The sequence below is a fragment of the Canis lupus genome, chromosome X (genome assembly GCF_048164855.1).
Source record: "Canis lupus baileyi chromosome X, mCanLup2.hap1, whole genome shotgun sequence".
Taxonomy (NCBI): domain Eukaryota; kingdom Metazoa; phylum Chordata; class Mammalia; order Carnivora; family Canidae; genus Canis; species Canis lupus.
The window spans coordinates 13,829,473-13,854,291 of record NC_132876.1 but is presented as its reverse complement, the minus strand read 5'-3'; the positions used below and the strand labels follow the sequence as shown (position 1 = coordinate 13,854,291).

Here is a 24,819-nt window from a genome sequence, read left to right as displayed (position 1 = left end):
GAGAGCTGGCAGGCTAGGCTCAGGGGGTTAAAGCCTTCCCCTGAAGGCAAGGGGGAAGTAGACGGGGCTTTTAAAGGAAGGGGACAACAGGGTCCACTTAGACCTTCAACTTAGGCTCTGTTTCAATTTAGCATGTTAAAAGTAGTAAGAGAACATCATCACGCTTCATGATGAGTATTAGAAAAAGCCCGATAATCTACAAAAATTATGATTTTTTTTTTCTTTTAGTTCATTAGAGAGCTGAGGTTGCGAGGCAACCAAGTGAACTGAATTTCAAAGGCTGAAAAGTCCTTCTGAGGAGAGAGGAGGAGAAATGAGATGGTTGACAGTTCACAAAGCACAGGAGCAAGAGATGACTGCCAGCAAAGGGCAGGAGAAGAAAACAATGTGATTGTGAACCAATTCTTAAAGGTTTGGTAGGAGCTAATGTGATAGTTTTGGATCTGCAAACCTGAGAGAAGAGATAATAACCACTCATCATTTCTTCCTTACAGGCATCCACTGGGTGCTCAAGAGAAAACACAAGGGCAGGAGACCTGCAAAAGCCTTCCCTCACAGGGTCAGGAATGTAGGCTGTGACCATACAGAGAGGCAGAATATGCCGGAATTATGCATGGACCCTTCTCTCATTTGAGGCAAAAGCTGTCTATGTCTAGGAGAAAGGCAAGAAACCCTCCCTGGTCCTGTCTTAGGAAAACCTCAGCACTGCTAAAGAGACGTACAAACACCATCCGCTGCTGGGCATGGGACAGAGAATCCAGGGACATGGGGGCCCTACCACTAATAAAGGCAAAGTTCAACTGCCAATGGAGGTGGGGCGGGAGTATCGAGACAAAGTACTCACTCCTGAGGCAAAGGTGCGTAAGCCCTGCTTAATACGGACACTGGAGCAGCAGAACCAAGAAATCACTCTGTTCCTACCAGGAGCCCGGCAATGAGTAACAGTAAGAAACAGCAATTTACTATTGTTATAGTGGAAGAGAAAAGGCAGAGAGACACATCCACAGGCTCAGGGACACAGGACTTGCTGGAAGCAGACAGTGGAATGGGAATACTGAGAAAGGCCCTCTGGCAAACCAGGCCCTACACAAAGCCCGAGACAATGGCAATTGAGCACTCCTGGAATTGGAATTTCCAGCTGGGTATCAAAAGTAGCAATGGCTACAACAAAAAAACAAAGCCAGCTCATCTCTCGACTAGACTGACTTCATGTTCACATTAATGGGCTGATAAAAGAGGTGTGCCCATTTCAGATCATCAATACTATTTACTTTGGTCTCTAGCATTTACATACAATGACCAAAATTCAATTTAAAAAAATACAATACACGTAAAACACAAGACAAAAATGACCTAACATCAAGATATAAAGGAGTCAGCAGGATAAGTCCCAGAAATGTTGAGATTGTGGATTATGAAACAGGCATGTAAAGATAAAAATAGCTATGGTTAAGATATTAAAGTATTTAGTGCAAAAGGCAGACAACATACATGTGTAGATGAGGAATTTGGGCAGAGATGGAAACTACCAAAAGAGGCACAAGAAAAAGTTAGAAAAGAAAAACATAATATCAGAAATAAAGATGTCCTTCAATGCGTTTATCAGCAGACTGGATATAAAAAAGGAAACAATCAAAAAAAAAAAAAAAGGAAACAATCAGAAAACCTGAAGAAACTCTTCCAATATTTCCAATACCAAACCCATACTCTCTTCCTTACAAAGAACTGTGCATTTACCTTGGAATTCCTCAAGTCCTGTTTGTAGGCTTTCTTCTCTATATGCTAGGATTCAATCCAGTCCCATAGGCTTCATGGGCCATCTATGTGTTGACAAAATCCAAATTTCGACTGCTCACTCAAACATCTCTAAGTTCCAGACCTGACAATTCCATCTGGATGTCTAACAGATATCTCAAAATTAACATGGCTAAAATGGAATTTTTTTATATTCCTTTTACTCCTACATCTGTCACTAAACCTATTCTTCTCCCAGTCTTCTCCATCTTAATAGCCAGCATTTTGTTTCATAGTTCTATGTAATTCACCCAGTTGCTCAGGTGAAAACCAAGACTATCTTTATTCTCTTTTGCTCTTTTTCTCCCTCCCTGCATCCAATACATCACTAAGTCCTGATGATTCTACCTCCAAAAAATATCCTGCATATATCCATGTATCTCAATCATGAGACAGGTTGTGAGCACGAACTCTACACCCAAACTTGTTTTTTTTTTTTTTAAGATTTTATTTATTCATGAGAGAGAAAGAGAGAGGGGCAGAGACACACAGGCAGAGGGAAGCAGGCTCCACATAGGGACTCCAGGATCACACCCTGGGCTGAAGGCGGCGCTAAACCACTGAGCCACCCGGAATGCCCCCCAAAACTTGTTTCAAACCTAGGTTTTCCACTTCCTGGTCATGGACAACTTTCTTTATCTCCCTGTGCCTCAGTTTTATCATTTGTAAAGAAGGAATAATGAGAGTACATACTTCATAAGACTCTTATAAAGTAAGGATTAAATCAGTTAATAGAGGGACTCCTGGTGGCTCAGCAGTTGAGCCTCTGCCTTTGGCTCAGGGTGTGATCCCAAAGTTCCAAGATCAAGTTCCATATCAGGCTCCCTGTGAGGAGCCTGCTTCTCCCTCTCCCTATGTCTCTGCCTTCTCTCTGTGTCTCTCATGAATAAATAAATAAATAAAATATTTTTAAAAATAAATAAATAAATAAATAAATCGGTTAATAGAATGTGAAAGGGAACGCCTGACATATTAATATTATATATAAATGTTAACTACTTTTATTATTGTTATCTACTACTGTCATCCTAATATAGGCTCTTGGCCTCTTCTGCAAGTCACTCCCTGGCTTTGAATCTCTTCAAAAAATTTCCACTGCAGAGGATACACACCAAGTTACTCTCTTACTCAACAATAGTCTGCCCACTTCCCCAGGCAAGCAAAATCAAACATTTGGATACTTTTGGTTTATAGACATTTCCTGCCACACACAAATATTCCAGAAAGGGCCGAATCAAACAGCATTTCACACAATAGCATCAACTGATTTAATTAAGATTATACCTGGCTGAGATCAGCCTCAAGGCAAAGAAGCCTAATGAACAAAGATAGAAGATGGGGGGGGGGGGCGGTGGTCTTATCTTCCTGAAGGGATAGGGGGTAACAGCAAAATCAGAAAGAGGAAACGAGAGAAAGGGAAAGATGTGGGAACATTTACTTGCGTCGCAATTTTACTTAGTGCCCTGGGAACAATAGATTTAATGTAATGAATCGTTTAGGCTGCATTTGGTTCTTTAGGCTACATTTGGTTCTTATGAGTAATTTCTAAGACCGGTTTGGCAACTTCAGATCCTAACCACTCTAGTTGAGGGTCTTCCCCTATGGAATGCAGGAAATGCAGAAAAGCAAGAAGGGTGATAGACATTCTATGTCAATCTCAGGTAACTCTCCCACCCTGTAGCCTTTTTCTCATTACTATAAGAAGATGCAAGACAATTACCTATCACTGTGGTTATGGAGAACTTATATCCAATTCCTAGTGTTTAATAAATAATTCGGCGCTGATAATACTTGATAAAGTACTAGGAGGACAGTATCATTTTTTAATGACTTCATATCACAACCCTGAAACCACTCAGGAATGGTATCTTCACCTACCCTCTTCTCTTTCTGTTCCAACCTATCTTCTTCCCTTGTTCTGGACAATTTGATTTCTATTACCTTTCATATTTTAATATGTATTCATATAGAAATATTCCTTTAAAAATAGTATCTTGGAAGATCAATAAGATCAACACATCCTTAGATAGACTATGAAAAAAGACTCAAACAGCTAAAAAAGACATTAACATCTGATGCCACAGAAAAAAAAGGATTTTAACAGACTACTACAAATAAATGCCAACAAATAGGATAACCTAGACTAAATGGGTAAGTACTTAGAAACATACAACCTGCCAAAACTAAATCACAAAGATATAAAAAATCTCAACAGACCCAAAACTAGTGAGACTGAAGCAGGAATCAAACCCCCCCCCCCCCCCCAGCAAAAGAACCTCTAGGGCTAGATGACCTCATAGGAGAATTATGCCAAATATTTAAAGAAGTAGTAACACCAATTCTTCTCAAACTTTTTTGAAGAATTGAAGAGGAGGGAACACAAACTAGTTCTGTAAGGCCAGAATTACTGACACCATTTTACCAAGAAAAGACAGTATAAAAGACTACAGAACAATATCTTCAATGAATATTGATGAAAACTCCTGAACAAACACTACCCAACCAAATCCAACAGCACATTAAAATGATCATACACTGTGACCATATGGGATTTACCCATGGGAATGAAAAGATACATACAAAAATCAATCAATGTAATGCAACACATAACAACACACAAAAGCTATATGATCACCTTAGTCAATGCAAAAAAAAGCAAAGCATTTGGCATAAATTCAACACCCTTTCATGATAAAAACACTCAATGAACTAGAAAGAGAAAAACATGACCTCAAAAGAAAAAAAGCCATATGTGAAAAGCCACAGGTAACATACTCAGTGAGGAAAGAGTGAAAGCTTTTCTTCTAGTATCAGGAACAAAGCAAGGATATCCACTCCCAGCATGACTATTCAACATTATACTGGAAGTTCTAGCCAGAGCAATTAGACAAAAAAAAAAAAAAAAAAAAAAAAAGGGATCCCTGGGTGGCGCAGCGGTTTGGCGCCTGCCTTTGGCCCAGGGCGCGATCCTGGAGACCCGGGATCGAATCCCACATCGGGCTCCCGGTGCATGGAGCCTGCTTCTCCCTCTGCCTATGTCTCTGCCTCTCTCTCTCTATCTCTGTGTGACTATCATAAATAAATAAAAATTAAAAAAAAAAAAAAAGCGCATACGAATTGGAAAAGCAGTAAAATTATTCTGATTTGCAGATGACATATTATTATACATTAAAAAAAAAAAAACCTAGATTCGGGACTCCTGAGTAGCTCAGCAGTTGAGTGTCTGCCTTTAGCTCAGGGCATGATCCCAGGGTCTCCCATCAGGCTCCCTGCGAGGAGCCTGCTTCTCCCTCTGCCTCTGCCTCTGCCTCTTTCTGTGTGTCTCTCATGAATAAATAAATTAATCTTTTAAAAAAACCAAACCCCTAGGTCTTACACACAAAAACCTGTTAGAATTAATAAATGAATTCAGCAAAGTTGCAGGATATAAAATCAACACTCAAAATCAGTTACATTTTTATACACCAACAACGACCATCCCAAAAGAAAATTTAAAGACCATCCCAAAAGAAAATTTAAAAAGTAATCTCTAGGGATCCCTGGGTGGCGCAGCGGGCCTGCCTTTGGCCCAGGGCGCGATCCTGGAGACCCAGGATCGAATCCCACATCGGGCACCCGGTGCGTGGAGCCTGCTTCTCCCTCTGCCTGTGTCTCTGCCTCTCTCTCTCTCTCACTGTGTGCCTATCATAAATAAAATAAAAAATAAAAAATAAATAAAAAATAAAAATAAAAAGTAATCTCTATTTACAAAAGCATCAAAAAAGATAAAATACTTAGGCATAAACAACCAAAGAAGTTAAAGACTTGCACACAGAAAGCTACAAAGCATTGCTACAAGAAATCAAAGATAATAAAAATAAATGGAAAGCCATTTCATGTTCATGAATCGAAGACTTAAGACTGTTTAAGTGCCTATACCATTCAAGCGATCTGCAGACTCAATAGAATTCCTATCAACACGCCAATGACATATTTGCAGACATAGAAAAAATCCTAAAATTCGTATGGAATCTCAAGGAACCCCAAATAGCCAAAACAATCTTGAAAAGCAAAAATAAACTTAAGGAGTCTTCATACTTTCAGATTGCAAAAGTATTACAAAGCAACAGTAATTAAGACAGGATGGTACTGGCATAAAGACAAATCTATAGATCAATGGGGAGCCTATAAATAAACTCTTGCACATACATATGGCAAAATTATTTTAACAAGGGTACCAAGACTATGCAATCAGGAAAGGACTGTCTCTTCAACAAATAGTGTTGGGAAAGCCGGACACTCACATGCAAACAATGAGGTTCGGTTCTTACCTTACACCACATACAAAAATTACTCAAAATGAATTAAAGACCTAAATGTAACAGGCATCTGGGTGGCTCAGGTCATGATCTCGGGGTCCTTGGATCAAGCCCCATGTGGGCTCCCTGCTCAGTCGACTTCTCCCTCTGCTCCTCCCCCACTCATGCTTGTTCTCTCTTTCAAATAAATAAAGAAAATTGTAGGAAAAAAGACCTAAATGTAAGGTCTAAACTTTTTAGGCTCCTAGACGAACATAAAGGAAAAGCTTCAGGATATTGGATTTAGTAATGATTTCTTCGATATAGACCAAAAGTACCAGAAAAAAAATCAACATTAGAAATGGGAATATATCAGTGTGCTTGGGTAGCTCAGTTGGTTAAATGTCCAACTCTTGGTGTTAGCTCAGGTATTGATTTCAGAGTCATGAGTTTAGACCATGTGTTAGGCTCCATGCTGGGTGTGGAGCCTACAAAAAAAAAAAAAAAAGGAGGAGGAGGAGGAGGAGAAGGAGAAGGAGGAGAAGGAGAAGGAGAAGGAGAAGGAGAAGGAGAAGGAGAAGGAGAAGGAGAAGAAGGAGGAGAAGGAGGAGAAGGAGGAGAAGGAGGAGAAGGAGGAGAAGGAGGAGAAGGAGAAGAAGAAAGAAGAAAGAAGAAAGAAGAAAGAAAGAAGAAGAAGAAGAAGAAGAAGAAGACGACGACGACGAAGAAGAAGAAATGGGAATATATCAAACTTAGAAACTCTGCCAAAGGAAACAATCAACAGAATGAAAAGGTAACCTATGGAATGGGAGAAAATAGGATCAGAAATCATATCTGATAAAGAGTTAATATCCAGAATATATAAGGAACTTCTACAACTCAACAACAAATACTTCAGTTAAAAAGTGGGCAAAGGATCTCAATAGACATTTCTCCAAATAAGATACAAATGGCCAAAAAAGCACAGGAAAAGATGTTCCACGCTTCTTCTAATCATTTGGGAAATGCAAGTCAAAACCACAATGAGGTATTTCACAGCCATTAAGATAGCCACCATCAAAAGAATAGAAACTAAAAAGTGCTGAAGAGGATGAGAAGTTGAAATCCTCGTACACTCTAAGTGCTTTAAGTGCAAAGGTAAAATGATACACCCATTATGGAAAACAGTATGCAGGTTCCTCAAAAAATTAAAAACAGAATTACCATATGATTAAGAAATTTTATTTCAAGGTATTTATTTAACATAATTCAAAGCAAGATCTCAAAGAGTTATTTGTACACCTGTGTTTGTCACAGCATTATTTACAATACTAAGAGGTGGAAGCGACCCGAATGTCCATCAACAGATGAGATGATAAAGAAAATGTAGTATATACATAAAATGGGATATATTACATAGTCTTAAAAGAGGAGAATTCCTGTCATATGCTACAACATGGATGAACCTTGAAAACATTATGCTAAGTGAAATAAGCCAGTCACAAAAGGATAATACTGTATGGTCCCATTCATAGGAAGTATTTCTCGAAAGCAGTCAGTCATAGAAACAGAAAGTAGAACTGTGTTTGTTTACCAAGGGCTGCAGGCAGGTGCAGTTCATGTTTAATGGGTATGAAGTTCTAGTATTACGAGATGTAAAGATACTAAAGATCTGTTGTACAACAACGTGAATATATAGTTAACACTACTGAATTGTACACTTAAAAATGGCCTGGTTGGCTTAGTCAGTGGAGCACGTGACTCTTGATGTGGGTTTTGTTGTTGTTGTTGTTGTTGTTTAAAGATTTTATTTATTCATGAGAGACAGAGAGAGAGAGAGACACAGGCAGAGGGAGAAGCAGGCCCCATGCAGGGAGCCCAACGTGGGACTCGATCCCGGGCCTCCAGGATCAGGCCCTGGGCTGAAGGCGGCACTAAACTGCTGAGCCACCCAGGTCGCCCTGATGTGGGGGGTTTTGAGTTCGAGCCCCACGCTGGGTGTAGAGATTTTAATAATAAAATCTTAGGGGTACCTGGATGGCTCAGTTAAGCCTCTGACTCTTGGTTTGAGCTCAGGTTATGATCTCATTGGGTCCTGAGATCAAGCCCCACTGTTGGACTCTGTCCTTAGTAGGGAGTCTCCTTGAAGTTTCTTTCCTTCCGCTCCTCCCCAACCCACTCCCCCCAAAAAATAAATAAAGCTTTACAAAAAATAAAGAAAATCTTTTTTAAAAAATGGTTAAGATGGGCTCTCTTGGGGCCCCACTTTCAAAGTGGCCAAGAAGGAATAACAAAGGGCTGTGGCCATGTGCAGTCTATTCATGGCACCAACTGTGCAGCTACCTGCCCAAGGACAAGGCCATTAAGAAGTTCATTATTCGGACCTAGAGACTGCCCCCATCAGAGGCATTTCTGAAGCGAAGGTCTTCCAGGCCTGTGTGCATCCCAAGCTATCTGTGGGCTACATTACTGCACGGGCTGCACCACTGGCAGCAAGGACGTTGGGCATTGCTCTCCTGAAGCACAGAAGGACCCAACACCACAACCCTCACCCCAATGTAGACCCGTGGGTGCTACCCCACCACCTCCATCAAAGGCCCTATAAGGAGCTAGGTCCCTAAGGACTAAAGAAAAACTGTTCTCTGGAGAAAAAAAAAACTAAATGAAATGGAGATTATACTTTAAAAACAATGGTTAAGATGGTCCACTTAATAATATGCTTTTTGATCACAATAGCAAAATGAAATTTAAAAAACCAAATCGTATTTTAAGACTGGGATAAAATATTTGTAGAAGACATATCTGATAAGACTGTTATCTGAAATGTTAAAAAAAAAAAACCTTTAAAACAAGAAAATGAGCACTCTCGATTATATAATGGGTAAAGACCTGGATAGACAACCTCATGAAAGAAGATATTCTGATGTCAAGGACACATATGAAGAGATGTTGAATACCATTTGTCATCAGGGGAATGCAAATTAAAACAAAATGAGATACCACCACGCACCTATTACAATTGCCAAAATCCAAAACACTAACAACAAATGTTGGCCAGGATGTGGAGAAACAGGAACTCTCATTCACTGCTGATGCAAATGCAAAACAGCCAGCCTCTTTGGAGATAGCTTGGCAGTTTGTTAGAAAACTAAACATGCTTTTATGCTACAATCCAATAAGCACCCTCCTTGATGTTTACACAATTAAGATCTTATGTCCATGCAAAAACCTGCACATAAATGTTTATAGCATCCTTATTCATAATTGCCACAATTTGGAAGCAACTAAGATGTTCTTCAGAAGGTGAACGGATACATAAACTGGTACACCTAGACAATGGAACATTATTCAGTGCTCACAAGAAATGAATCAAAACATGAAAGGATATAGCGTAAACTTAAATGCATACTGTTAACCTAAAGAAGCCAATCTGAAAAGGCTGTATACTGTATATGATTCTAACAGTATAATATTATGGAAAAAGCAAAACTATGGAGAGAGTAAAAAGTGGTGACCTGGAGTTGGAGGGATGAAGGGATGAAGAGGCAAAGTACAAAGGATGTTTAGGGCAGCGAGACAATCCTATATGATACTAATAATGGTGGGTACTTGTCATTAGACATTTGTCTAAGGCCACTTAATTTAAAATAAGAGTGAACCTTAATGAAAACTATGGACTTTGGATGGGATGAGCACTGGGTATTATACTCTGTGGGCAAATTGAATTTAAATTAAAAAAAAAAAAAAAAGAAAACTATAGACTTTGGGTGACAATGATGTGCCAGTGTAGGTGGATTCAACAAAAATACCACTGCTGATAGTGAGGGAAGTGTACATTCATGGGGAAAGGGAGTATGTGTGTATATATATATATATACACAAAAAAGCTGTACTTTCCTCAATTTTGCTGTGAACCCAAAACTGTTCTAAAAAGTAGTCTATTAGTAATTAAAAATCTATTGGGAACAAAAAAGGTTATTTGATGTGGATAAGTCTAAACTCTTGACTAGTATCTTAAGTAATCAACAATGATTAATTTGGATAAAAAATAACTTGGCTGCTAGTAAAAATAATATCATGGAACTCTCCTACATTGCTGGTGGAATGTAAAATGGCACAGCTGCTGTGGAAAACAACTTGGTGGTTCGTGAAAAAGTTGAACAAAGAACTACCATTTTATGGGGGCACCTGGGTAGCTCAGTGGTTGAGCGTGTGCCTTTGGCTCAGGTCAGTGATCCCGATCAAGTCCTGCATCAGGCTCCCTGCAGGGAGCCTGCTTCTCCCTCTGCCTGTGTCTCTGCCCCTCTCTGTGTCTCTCTCATGAATAAATAAATAAAATCTTAAAAAAAAAAAGAACTACCGTATCATGTAGCAATTCTACTCCTAGGTATGTATCCCAAAGAATTGAAAACAGGTGTTCAACAAAAACCTGTCCATGAATGTTCATACTAGCAATGTTCATACTAGCCAACACATGGAAAAACCCCCAAATGTCCATCAACTGATGAATGGATAAGGAAAAGATGGTATAGCCATATGATGGAATATTTAACCATAAAAGGCAAGAATTACTAATATTGCCACAATAAGAAGAGATCTTGAAAACATTACATTAAGTGAGAGAAAGCAGACACAAAAGGCCACATAGTATCTGATTCCATTTATATGAAATAATCTAGAATAGGTAAATCCATAGAGACAGAAAGAAGATTAGTGGTTGCCAGGGCCTGGGAGAGGGAGGAATGTGGCCTGACTACTTAATGCCTATGGGGGTTACCTTTTGGGGTGATGAAAATGTTCTGGAACTAGATAGTGTTGATGTTTGCATTACAATGTGAATGTACTAAATGTCACTAAATTGTAATTTTAAAATGCCATGTTTTTAACGCAATAAAAAAAAGAATGAACTACAAAAATACCTTGATTTTTTCACTCTCTTTTCTCACTCTCTTTGCATTTTCAATAATGTAAACAGTACTCTTGTTGACTTCGTTGTCAGCTCTGTGTCTTAGCCAATCCTCATATCCCTAGAACAAAAATAACTACAGTCAAGCTCACATAATGCAATGAAGTTGTTAATAAATTTCAATAGCCCCCTCCATGAGTCACCAGTAGATATTTATACTTATAGTATTAATCTCAACTCAGAGTGCTAAAGAGACAACATTGTACATTTTTACAGCCAAAACTAAGACATGCTTTTAAAATACCCCTTAGGTAAACAAAAATCTTTTACTGTGTTAAAAGATTTCTCTATTCTACAGATAAGTATCAATGAAAACACAAGCATCAGAAGAACCTTAATATTCTTCAACTGTAAAAGGCTATGATTTATTCTTCTAATTCTACTCTTACTCAAGTTAATGTTAATTTCTCTACTTTTTAATTTGACAATTTTTTTCTGGGTTTTATTTTCTTACAGCTCTATCACTTAAAAATATTCTTCCGTAGCAGATTGTTGAGAGTGATCATCGCTGAGGAAATATAATTTCTCCCCAGGGATAGAGAACAGAAAAGGCAAGTTAGGATTACTTTGGCAGAGAATCCATGATAAGTTTTGGAGGTCAACAGTTAAACTTCTCCACTGACTTGGTAGTTAAGGAAACTGTAAATTGGTATTCATTTTTTAGAGTTGAAAGTAATCAGGGAAAAGTCTAATGGCTCATTTTAGTTTGGGTTTTTGTATGAAGTAAATTTAAGCCAAAAGAACTAAGGAACTAAGGAAGGAGGATGTTCATTTGTTTGAGCATGACCTCTTCTCCTTTTTTTACAACACTTTGCTTTTTTTCCTTATAATAATGTACCTTTTCAAATATAACTGTTTGAAAATCTCTTGATCGCCTTCCGCTTTTTTTTTTAACCAGTGCTATATTCATTCCTGTTCTGTCCCTCTTTATGACAATGCTAGGCTATCACTTCCTGTGGCACTTTCTGTGATGTCAGTGAGCAAAGAAAAGCCCTAACATGAACTAGTATAGGGAGTAAAATGAATCAGTAAGAGCTTTTGTAAACCATACAGGCTATTCTTGGAGCCAGCAATTCTATGATGTTAAAGAAAAATAATCCTAACAGCCTAAGGGAAAGAACATTCCAAAAGTCTTTATTTAGCAACCAAACACTTGATAAAATATTCTTGCAGTTCCTGGTAGGCAAGATAGAAGACCAGATAACCCCGGAGAGGAAAGGTAACCTTGTTCAAAATACCATTAAGCAGACCTTCTTTTTCGAAGTTCTTTAGGATACTTCTAAAGCTCTTTGGTGAATAGCGTCTAAAAGTATGTTTGCAATTAGTCAGGTCCTATGGACAGTCCCAGTACACAACAAACACTGCTAACTCACCTTTTACCTCGTTTCCCATTTCCACTTTCAATTCCATGTGGAATTTTTCAAGTGTACTATCATATAAAATGGTCAAAATACTTCAAAGACATCGGCATAGAAACCATGGTAATTGTCACCTTTGATGAAAAACAAGAACAAAAGTCTCCTCTGCCTACCACCCACTTCGGCAGTCTCAGGGAAGACAACAAAGTATTTATGCTTTTGAGTTCTCTGCTTTAGGCAATCATAACAAAAATTCATGAGAATGGGAGTTTTCAAGAAAGATCCACCACCCCGAAAAAAGACTTATGCACAGTAAAAATTCACCTCTCATTTCCTAACTGAGCTGTACCTTCTTCTTTCTTTTAGGGTTATAACCCCACAAAACAAATACTGGGGGGAAAAGGGGCAAAAGAAAATAAAGATGCACCTTACAGTCATTTTCATGTTTTCCATAGGAATCAAATATAAACTAAATCCATCAAAGGTGCTGCCCACTCTATATAAATATGAAAAAGGACCTTTGACCTTGAAATTCAAACCGGAAGGGACTGACACACAGGCATAATTGTAAATAAGAAATTTACCTGTTTGATGGCTGTAACAGTTATCACAAAGAAAAGTGGAAGTCCACTGGTAACTGGGCTAGTTGGTGTGTCTACTGTGACCTAGGTAAAGAAATTAAATTGAATGTAAATTGAAAACAAGCCATTCGCTTGCATGCAGGACTCATATGTTGCAACCATTTCAGGCAAAAATACAGATAAAACATACTCTGGTAGCAGGGTCAATGTCAACTTTCATTAAAACAAAAGCAATCCACAGATCATTTAGTTTAAGGAAACAGTTCTAATTCAGGCTTAGTTTTCATTCCAATTTGGATTAACTTCTTCAATGAAATATAACCAATCATTTACCATCTCTTTGTTGAGTACCATTCTTTCAGGCCCTGTGCTAGAATCGGCTAGGCTCTAGAGATGTTGCTTTAAATAAGATAGAGAATAGGCCCTGCCCTTGTAAAGCTGGCAGCTTACAGGAAAACGTAGACATTAAAACAAGTGACAATGCTGAAATCTAAAGAGTAAAACAGAAGTGAACTAGATGAAGAACGGTCTTTCAGGCAGTAGACAGCATATACCATGTCTCTATGGTAGGAGGGAGGGGGGCACAAGTGAAGAAATAAAGGAAGCCAGAAGCCAGAGAGTGTGGTATAAGCTGGGGCTAGAGAGGGACACAGAGGCAAGACCAAGGAGGGCCCTCTGGCCAGAGTTCATTGTTTGTCCCACAGCAGGAAATAACAGAAGCTTTTAGGCAAGGAGGGGTCACATGAACAGAACTACATTTTGAAAAGCTCATTCTCCCTGGTTTGTGCAAAACAGAACAGAAGCGTGAAGGTGGGGGTGTTCATGTAGGAGGCTACTGCCATAATCCAGGTAAAAGATGATGGCTTGGGCAAGGGGAGGCAGCAGTAGACATGGAAAGAACTTCCAGAGATATTCAGGGGTGAAATGGTAAGAATGGCAAGGGACTTCTTGTCAGAGTCATTAAAGATGACTTTTAAGTGTCTGGTCAACATGACTGGGTAGATGTTGTCATTTGGTGAAACAACAAATACTGAGAGAGAACTAGACCTGAGGGGCAAAAGACCAAGAGTTCAACCTGCCCCCACAACTCTCTCTCATCTCTAATCCCCATCCAGGCGGGTCTCTGCCTCATACCCTGAGTTAGAGACACAGGCTTTGACATGGCTCTGTGCCTTCATGCACGACCTGATATACCAATTTGGCATTCTTCATCAGTACGCTTGCTCTAATCTTTAAGGCTTAGTTCAGATGTCATCTACTCTTTAAAGTCTTCATACGCTTTTCCTGGTTGGAAAGACATAATAACTTCCACCGTGTCCCCATAGCATGTTGCTTGTGCTACTTTCAGGACTTTGTACCACATTAAATTAAATGATTACATGACTGTAACATAAATCCCTTAAGGAGAGAAAAGCCGTATCTTGATCTTCATGGTATCTGCTAGAATCTTTATTATTTGGAATACTGCAAGGCACATAGTAGGTGCTTGGTATACATTCACTGAACCGAAATGAACTGTGCTGCATGCAACAAATAGTGACTCTTCTGAGCCTGTGTATGCAGTTTATTTTATCCTGTTCTGTAAGATATTTTACCATGGATCTAGAGTAGCTCCTTTTCAAATGCCCCATCATTTAAGACTGAAATTAGCTCTTTCCCATATCACAACCCAGATTAGTTTTAAGTAGCAGGACTAAATTAAATTACAGTACCATTTACTCAAAGACTCAAAGTGGATAAACAGAAGCACTTAACATTAACAAGGCATTTGAGCAATTTCATTGGGATGTTTCTGCTTCGTTTAAAAAATGAAATGACAAAAAAACAATACCCTTCCTGTAAAACATTTTCTGGGGGCAATTTCAGCGCTGGAAAACTTGTAATAGCTCATAGACTTAAAGATGGAAGACGCAATTTAAGATGTCTAAAATTTAAAATACAAAACATTAAAATCTTTAAAAAAAAACAAAACATTAGCAGGAACACAGAGAAGATCAAGTCTACCACGCTTTCGCACTTAAAAATAAATGAATGAGGAAGAACAAAACTGGCATCAGGAACAAAAGCGATAAATTTTCAATTAAGCTGAATCTGGTGTTTAACAAAGTAAAACTATTAATTTGAACTATTTTCAATTTTAAAGATGCCATTGCATTTAATGGTACACAGTATATGTCCTTCTAGGATGAACAAAGATATGAAATCCATGAAAGTTTTTAAAGAAAGTTAACATATTCTCAACAGGTTTTCTACTAAAAATTCTACTTAAGAAATAAATAAAATCATACAAATCTTAAAATGTAATATTAGTACTTTAAAAAGTTTTATTAAAACAAACCCCAAAACATCTTTTTAGACACAGGGCATTTTAAAGTTAGAAACGGACTGAAAATTTATTTGGAGTAATTAAGTTTCTCAGAGGGCAGTGGCTGTTTATGGAGCTCTTACCTGCACGAGGAAAATGATGAGAAAATAAAAATTTGCAATTCTTCTAAACTGTTCAAATAGATTCTTTGGGAGGAAATTCCAAAGTGTATACTGTATAGGAGGAAGAAAAAAAAGAGTATTATTAGGAAGGAAACTTGAAAAATCCTAGTAACAACTCACATGGGCCAGATTATCACAACACTTTGAAAACAGGTTAAAACCCAGATCACACACACACAAATAAGCATATACTTAGAGGTATATACCTTATAAGCAACAAAGTTTTCATTTGGAGTTACTACAATTGGGCCATCTAGACCCCAACCTTTGCTTTCCCTGACCTAAATTAGGTTCCTTGTTAGGTGTTCTCATGCCATCCTATACTTCCTTGATAATACTCGTGATAGTTTATATAGTAGACACTCAATAAATTAGTCGGATGAATGAATGAACAAATTAATCCCTCTGGCTCAGCTAACAATTGGAGTCTGGATCATCATCAATACAAGTCTGTCCCTATCAGGACCCACCCCCACCACCCCCTCCATCATAGTTGAGGTGTACACACACCTCTCGGTCATAGAGGGCTTTCACTTTAATCAACAAAATACCACCCTGGGCTTTGGTAACTGGTAATAGGTTAAAGGTTCAATGCTAAGTAAGTACATGGGCAGGAGAAGAAAACTCTTGGGCCCACCATCAAATCACATAGACTTTCTCACTACTATCTTTTTTTTTTTTTAATTTATGATAGTCACACAGAGAGAGAGAGAGAGGCAGAGACATAGGCAGAGGGAGAAGCAGGCTCCATGCACTGGGAGCCCGACGTGGGATTCGATCCCGGGACTCCAGGATCGCGCCCTGGGCCAAAGGCAAGCGCCAAACCGCTGCGCCACCCAGGGATCCCTCTCACTACTATCTTAAGCTCAAGGAGAGTCATTTAAAAATCAGTATAAGAAGTTACACTTTCCAGCTATCTTAATAAAGACCAGAAACCAGAAAGAAAGAAAAGTTTCCTAACCTAAAAGATCTAAATTTATATTTAATGATCTCTACCACAAATATGGTGAGAAAATACACATTTAAATTAGGTGACTGAAAATTAATTAATTAATTAATTAATTAGGTGATTGAAGGGCAGCCCTGGTGGCGCAGCGGTTTAGTGCCACCTTCAGCCCAGGGCATGATTTTAAAAAAAAAATTAGGTGAATGAAATGCCAAAGTTGCAGATCATGACACACGTACGTGAATTTATTGCTAACCTTTCTTTAAAAGGCTTATGGGTTCAAGATTCAGGGAATCCTAAGAAAATGAAGATAGAGGCAAACATATCCAGTAAAGGAGATGCATTGCAACCAAAAGCTAACCTAGAAGCTTCCCCCCAGGATTGATGGGAGTGCCCCAAGGAAGCCCATGTAAAATGAAGTACAAAATTAAAACGAGATACCACCTCACACCTGTCACAATGGCTAGAACAGAAAACATAAACAATAGGTGTTGTCAAAGATGAGGAGAAAAACAAACCGTTCCCCTTGCACTGTTGGTAGGAATGAAAACTGGTGCAGTAACCGAAGAAAACAGTATGGAGGGTCCTCAAAAAGTTAAAAATAGAACTGCCCTATGATCCAGTCCTCATACTATTGGGCATTTACCCTCAAAATACAAAACACACTAATATAAGGGGATACATGTAGCCCTATGTTTATGGCAGTATTATTTATAATAGCCAAATTATGGAAGCAGGCCAGGTGTCCATTGATAAACAGATAAAGAAGAGGTGGCATATATACACAATGGAATATTATTCAGCCACAAAAAGGACAAAATCTTGCCATTAGGAATACCATAGATGGAGCTACAGTATAATGCTAAATGAAGTAAGTCAGAGAAAGACAAATAGCATGACAAATAGCATTTTACTCATTTGTGTAGTTTATGAAACAAAACACAGGTAAAAAAGAGAGAGAGTCAAACCAAGAAATACTCTTAACTGTAGAGAACAAACTGCTGGTTCCCTGAGGAGAGAGGGTTGGAGGGATGGGAGAGCTAGGTGATGGGGATGAAGGAAGGCACCTGTCATGATGAGCACAGGGTGATGTATGGAAGTGCTGGATGGCTACACCACACACCCGAAACTAATATAACACCGTATGCTAACTATGCTGGAGTTTAAAAACTTAATAAACAACAATGAAAAATGAAGTACAGAATTGTGTGGATATGCATCAGTTGGGGGAATAGAATCCACTTTTTATTAGGTTCCCAAGACAGCTTATAACCAAAACCAAAAGGGATCAAAACCACTGGTCCAGTCACTTCGAAGCTAATGTAGTCCAGGATCAGCACTTAACTGTCCCCAATGACTTAAGATCAATTTTCTAAAACAATAAGCTAAACTCCCACAACAAGCTAACAGCTGAGCTTCTGGCTTGTTGACCTTCTGTTCCCTAACTAAGGGGTTTTCAATTAAACAAACAAACATCAGGGACTGTTAGAGTCCTCTGTGGGGTGTTAACACATCAAAAGGGAACATTTCTGTTGTTTCTAGGCCCCCACTGTTTGTTTACCACTGTTTTAACTTATTAAATGAACTGCTTCCTTGGGGAACTCTGATTATTACCACATAATAGTTACCTATTCCTATATGCCCTCTTCTTTCTTTTATCAGCTCATGAGCTGTTAAGTCAGGGAACATATCACAAGCCCCCTTAGCACAGCTGCCTAGAACAAGAAATCCTAATCTTAAGTCCTGGCTATTTACTCCACTGCTCATTACCAATGTGAAGCAGAATTTTCTCTTTTTGAAAGTGCCACTCTTTCTCCCAGAAATTCAAGAGTAAAGGGAGTAACCAGAACATCACCACACTAGGATCTAGTAACTTAAGCTAAAAAGGCACCATCCAGGGAGTTTGAAAAGATTCAAAGATATCTCCAATAAATTCTACTGATGAACTGAGTTTTAAAATAAGGGAGAATGCTAGCGTAATTTTAGTCTTGAAACTTCAATTCAAGACAGTCTTTCACACAGGAGTTCTAAATTTAACCTGGGCATACCTTCAAAGAGTTAGGTGGAGCTCACTGATTCTTAACCCACTGAAGCACCTTCAAGATTGAGGCTCAGAATTTTTAAAGAAAAAACTGTGTAATGGGGAAATAAATGATGAAAACAAAACATCCTATAGATCCTAGCAGTACGTAATCAGTGCTCTTTTTGCTACAGAAGGGGATTTCCAAATTTCGTATCAGCTACAAAATTCTGGTGATTCCCAAAGGTTCCTGCTGACTGTATTTGAGTAGGAAGGCTGCAGAGAACAAGTTTTTCTATAGAAAGTATTGTGCTTCCCAAAGAGGAAAAGAACACTAATTTTATCAGTCAGTAGAATTTAAAGCAGGTCAAAGTGTTTATCTTCAGTGTTCCCTGCATTAATAAGACCTATTCCCAATGTTACACTGGCATTACTGATGGCATTTGTAAACAAAAAGCACCCATTAAGAGAAAAGTGATTTCTATTACGAAAGAGTTAAATAAGGAAATCAGCACTTGCTACAGAGTTGGAAGGCAGTTAACATATGCTATAAATTGTACATTTCTTCAATTAAAAGATTCTGGTAAAAATAACAGACAGCCAAAAGACAAAGTGGAGAAGGAAACATTCAAATTATGGAAATACTGTTCTCTCCAGAATGGACCCAAAGGCCTCTTTTAAAGAGAGATGACTCCACATAATCAAAACACACGAGACGGAGGGAATCACTAGTACTGCTCAGGATTGTATAATAATTCTAATCACAGAAATATAAATTAACAGTACCAGCTACCACTTCCTGAGTCATTTCTATAGGCCAAACACAGTGTTTAAATGCTTTTTGTGGATTCCTTTATTTGATCCTCACCACAATCCTCTGATGTAAGTACTGTTAATATCCCCATTTGACAGATAAGAAAATTGAGACACAAAGTTTCAAAGACTTAAATTCAAACCCAGGTGTTCTGTCTACAAGGATGAAACTCTTTTTTTTTTTTTGAAACTCTTTACTATTACACTGTACATACACTATCCTCTTCTAATTATTGATTGTATTAAGATTTCATGCTTTTTCTGCAGCTAGTATAATATCAATTCCTCTTTTTCTGCTCTAGAGCTTTTATGAAAAAGCAGACCACTGGTAAACTAGATGACTAGTAAACTGGAAAAACTGTAAGCATGTAATATTTACAGAGAAAAGAGAGATATTAGTCTATCAATGTAGAAATGTTCACTTCTTTATTCTTTTTTTTTTCACTTCTTTATTCTTATTTTGAAAACATATATACAGATACAGAGGGATATATATATGCAAATCTGTTCAGAAACAATCTTTGTCCCATGAGCTCTTGACTATTAAAAAAAAAAAGATCCTAATGCATTGTTTGGCCTACTGGAAAACTGAAGCTTGATAAAATAGGAGAAATATTATATTAAATATGAAAAGATTTGACAATTAAATAGAGTCTTCTAGGTCTTTTGGAATGTGAAATCAGGAAGTTATTTTACAACAAAATGGTTATCATTAGTTCAACAAAAGTCACTTTACCATCAGTGTGTTACATTATCATCTTCCACATAAAACACTATGGAAAACAGTAATTCCCTAGAAAGTGTTTTATATCTTACTTGAGGCAAAATAAGAGAGAAAACTGAAAAAGGAGCCCCAATACCACAATGCTGTGAAAGGGCTCTTTATTCTGAGCCACCAGATCTTATAAAGCAGATCTGTTCCTGGCTTTATCACTAACTCTTGCTTGGTGATCATGGCACTAACTTAATTTTTCCGGGTTTGCTATCTCCTTCTGTAGAGTCAGCAAATTGAACAGATAATCTCTCAGGATCTTTCAGTTCTCCAAGTCTATGATTCTGAGTCAAAGGACAATTCACTATCCCAGGCATAAGTATAAAAACTTCTGGCTGAGGACAGATTTTCTACCATAAGGTTAAAGATGAACAGGAAATAGACATTTTATCCAAATACATTCAGAGTGTTCTATAAGCCAATAGATACATGCTCATTAAGCAACAGTTTTCACTCATTCTGTCCATATTTTACATGTTAATCTCCTAAAACAAGACAAAGTGATACTTTTTTTTTTAAAGATTTATTTAATTTATTTATTTATGATAGTCACACACACAGAGAGAGAGAGAGAGAGGCAGAGACATATGCAGAGGGAGAAGCAGGCCCCATGCACCAGGAGCCCGATGTGGGATTTGATCCCGGGTCTCCAGGATCGCGCCCTGGGCCAAAGGCAGGCGCTAAACCGCTGCACCACCCAGGGATCCCCCAAAGTGATACTTTTTAAGAAAAATAGCCTTTTGGTGGAATAATTACCACAGTTGGTAGATGGTACAGGTGTACATTCATATATGCATATATAAATACACCAGCTTCCTTGGAAGCATAAATAAGTGCATTATCTGGCTCACTATATGAATCACTACATGTATCTATTGAATTAAAAAAAACAACTTACCTTAGATGAGACTATTCTATTATCACAAAATCTTTGTGCAATGTAAGCTTCTGTTTCTGAAACTGGATGATTGCCAACAAACACTGTGCGTGTACCAACTCTTTTCTCTTCTCCAGCACACTGACCAAGAGAAAGGGGGGAAAAGTCAGTTTCTTACCACATTTGTCCATGCTTCTACTGAGTTCCAAATTCTTGCCTAAGTACCAGGGAGGGGAGAAAACCTTGTTAGGCCATTCAAACTCCACTAGGCTCTTAGTTGCTGACTTACTAAAGATTAGCTTGAGACAACTCTTCTGAGGCCAACCCTGCTATTTTAAAATGTTTAAATTAAAAGAAATCCTAGAAAAAGTTTTACTGCCATTTTTATTTCTTACACAAAATCTCAACCATCACCATCATAGCAACACACTCCCTTAAAAAAGTCAGATTGGGAATATTTATTTATCATACAACAATTGGAGACAATCTTGCCTTTTTTGAAGACAATTCCTTACCAGAGGACACAAAACAGAATGCAGATTACTTCTAAACAGAAAATAATTACTTGTAAGTACAGAGAAACGGCTGTCTCTAATGATGATCAACTATTTCTTCAAAGAAAAGTTGTAGTTCTTTGGTTTTAAAGGAAAGACATCCTTTGTGATTTCTCAGAGCCTACTGTCAAAAAGTCCCATTTCACACAATATATCTCTAATGCCCCTTTTACATTTTAATTTTTTATTTATTTTTTTTAGAGAGGGAGACAGGGATGGAGAGAAGAGAGAGAATCCCAAACTGGCTCCACGTCCAGCACAGAACCCAGTGTGGGGCTTGATCTCAAAACCCTGGGATCATGACCCCAGCCAAAATCAAGTTGGTTGCCTAACCAAATGAGCCACCCAGGTGCCCCTCACCTTTATATTTTTTAAAAGTAGTTTCGCTGAATCTAAAAGTTCCAAGGCTGAGTTCCATTTTACTGCACATCCTTTTATTTCACTGAGACTTTACTCCATTTTTTCTTTTTAAAGATTCTCCAATAAATTTATTTTGCAAACTTTTGTATTTTGTTTTATTGGCTTACAATGTTACAAAGAGAAAAATATATATAATTTTGAAAGCTGAACTACTTATCATTTTAACATGAATTCAGATACCCTTTAGTTTATTTCTAGTTGACCTTCAAATGCAGCAGCTCATGAGTTTAGTGTTAAGTATTCTTACCACCCCATCGTACCCTGTCACTGAGTCAGAGGTTCAAGATGGAGATATATATACAAAACGCATAAACACGCATAAATAAGTCTTTTATGAAGTAAACAAATCTTCTCTAATGTAAATAACGGTTCCCTTTTAGAACTTTCTATATCCAGTTCAGGCCTTTTCTGAAATTGGGATATTCACACTTATTAGTGTTTATCTCTTTGCAAACTCTAATTCTTGAGAGCAGCATTTTTCTTATTGATCTGAAAAGAATGGAGTATGGAAGGTCAAACAGGAAAAATCACCTCAAATGATCAAAACAGAAGAGGTCTGAAAAATATTTAATAGTGCTGGAAGAAAAATTTTAAGTACAGATTCTATTGAAAACATTGATAGGCAAAGGAATAGCTTGGGATCATTACCAGAAACTCAGATTTTTTTTCAGTTAATTAAAACCAAGCATTAGTTTTATTTAGGAAGATACATTGTCTTTGAATTAAGAATGAAAGGATTGTACGATTTAATTTCTATATAAATGACTGTTTGAATAAACAAAACATCAATATAAACAGTAGTATAGCAAGAAAATAAATTTGGCAGAAATAATTACTCAACCAGTAGCAATAATTAAGACAACCATTTGAAAGTTCTATATACCAAGAATGAAAAAAATGTTACAAGATTTTACAGCATACAACTGAATTCTAATTCATTACTATTATACTTCTTTCTTCTTCAGTATTAATGAACTGACATATCTCCTACCAATTCACTGTGTTTATTATGTGAACCATCACATGCAGGAAAGTCTTAGAATGCCAACACCTACAATAAGTAGCTTTAACAAGACAAAAATCTTCAATGTTTATTTCTTTAATGTTTATTAATCCCAAAACCACTTTGTGATTTTCCTTTTGAATTTTAAGTTTAATCAAGCTTGGGGCAACTGGGTGGCACTGCCATTAAGCGCCAGACTCTTGGGTTTCGGCTCAGGTCATGATGTTAGGGTCCAGAGATAGAGCCCTGCCACAGGCTCCCCGCTCAGCCTCAAGTCCACTTCTGTTCCTCCCTCTCCCTCTGCCCCTCCCATCCTGTGCTCCCTCACTCTCTCAAATAAATCTTAAAAAAAAAAAAGATTAATCAAGCTATTCTGTTTTTTTTCTTTGAGAGGAATGGACAAATTGCAAGGTAACTAAGTAGTGCAAGTACACTAAAGGCAGGCAATAACTGAAGCCATTCTGAAACTGTGAGCTGAGTAGAGCCGTAATGATCTTGGGACTGGGTGCTGCTTTAGATCTGGGAAGCTGCACCATCCTTGCCAGCAGCGACCACTCCTCTCTGAGACCCACTGCTCTCCAGCTGAGCTGCCACGCCTCTACTTTGTTTTCTTAAATCAGGGTAATACACTTTTAAAAAAAAGATTTTATTTGACAGAGTGAAATAGAGCACAAGCAGAGGGAGGAGCAGAGGGAGAGGGAGAAGCAGGCTCCCAACTGAGCAGGGCACCTGAGGTGGGGCTCCATCCCAGGATCCCGGGATCATGACCTGAGCCCAAGGCAGACTCTTAGCCAACTGCGACTGTGCCACCCAAGCTCCTCGGGATAATAAACTTTCTTATAACCCACTGAGCTACCTAGGTGCCTCTGGGATTGTTTCCTTTGATGGTAGTGTATTATCATGTTTGAGACAACCATATATTTAACTCAAAAAAAAAAAAGATAGGAACTAATATCCACATATTTCTATTATTTTTTTAAAAAGAGAATTCCCTAACCCAGAAAGTTTTGAAGTATGTAGGCTCAAAGATTTTCCTTCCATTTGATGATATATTTAAAAGTCAAAGATGTAATAATCCTGACCCCGAAGTAATAATTTTAAACAAGACTACTTAGAGACTGCAAAGTTCTCCAAATGTCTGTTTGGATGTATTTCAATCTGAATTCCTGTACCTTATATTGATATTAGAAGGTAAATGATTTTTTAGTTTAAAAAAGTAAAAATCAACCAAAAGTATACATAAGACCTCTTGACTCATGATTTTCATTAAAGCTTATTAAATAGTTATTTACTGGGGTACTGCTTTCAAACTCTGTATGGAATCAATCAAAAAGTAATTGGGGGGATCCCTGGGTGGCTCGGCGGTTTAGTGCTGCCTTCAGCCCAGGGCGTGATCCTGGAGTTCCAGGATCGTGTCCCAAGTCGGGCTCCCTGCATGGAGCCTGCTTCTCCCTCTGCCTGTCTCTGCCTCTCTCTCTCTCTCTCTCTCTCTCTCTCTCTCTCTGTCTATCGTGAATAAATAAATAAAATCTTTAAAAGAAAAAAGTAATTGGGATAAATTCAAGTAGGAGATATTTAGGAGATTTTATATATGTATTTATACATATAAATAAATAAAAGGGTTATGTGTGTCTGTATAGATACATAAAAAATATATACATCTATATAAGTGTATAGATAGATATAAAGGGGTAAAAGGGTAACTTCTAGATTTCTACCCTGGCATGGATGAACAGATCTCTATCCATGGCAATGTGGAAAAAGTATTTGTGCTAGACAGCTTAGCTGATTACCCACTTGCCAAAAGACAGGGCATTAGAACTGACTGTATAAGGTCCTTCTCATGCTAAGACTGCATGGTAAATTTTCAAGCAGTTCCTGGTTATTGTTCCAATAAACAATACTTTTATCAGAATGGCAGCTATAGGAGCGCCTAGGTGGCTTAGTCGGTTAACCATCTGTCTGCCTTCCA

General features: G+C 38.0%; 1 protein-coding gene across 9 annotated transcripts in view; it reads right to left on the bottom strand.

Moving 5' to 3' along the window:
* Positions 1–24,819, bottom strand: part of ATP11C (ATPase phospholipid transporting 11C (ATP11C blood group)) — a 193,379-nt gene that overhangs the window by 74,426 nt on the left and 94,134 nt on the right. For all 9 annotated transcript variants that reach the window (XR_012026532.1, XR_012026533.1, XR_012026531.1 and 6 more), the window contains 4 exons: positions 20,892–21,011; positions 15,404–15,493; positions 12,959–13,039; positions 10,970–11,077 (listed from right to left, as the gene is read on the bottom strand). Coding sequence is in view for 6 of the 9 variants with exons in the window: in XM_072817184.1 (XP_072673285.1) it covers positions 10,970–11,077; positions 12,959–13,039; positions 15,404–15,493; positions 20,892–21,011 (399 nt within the window). In the remaining 3 variants the exon portion in view is untranslated. The remainder of the gene's footprint in view (positions 1–10,969; positions 11,078–12,958; positions 13,040–15,403; positions 15,494–20,891; positions 21,012–24,819) is intronic.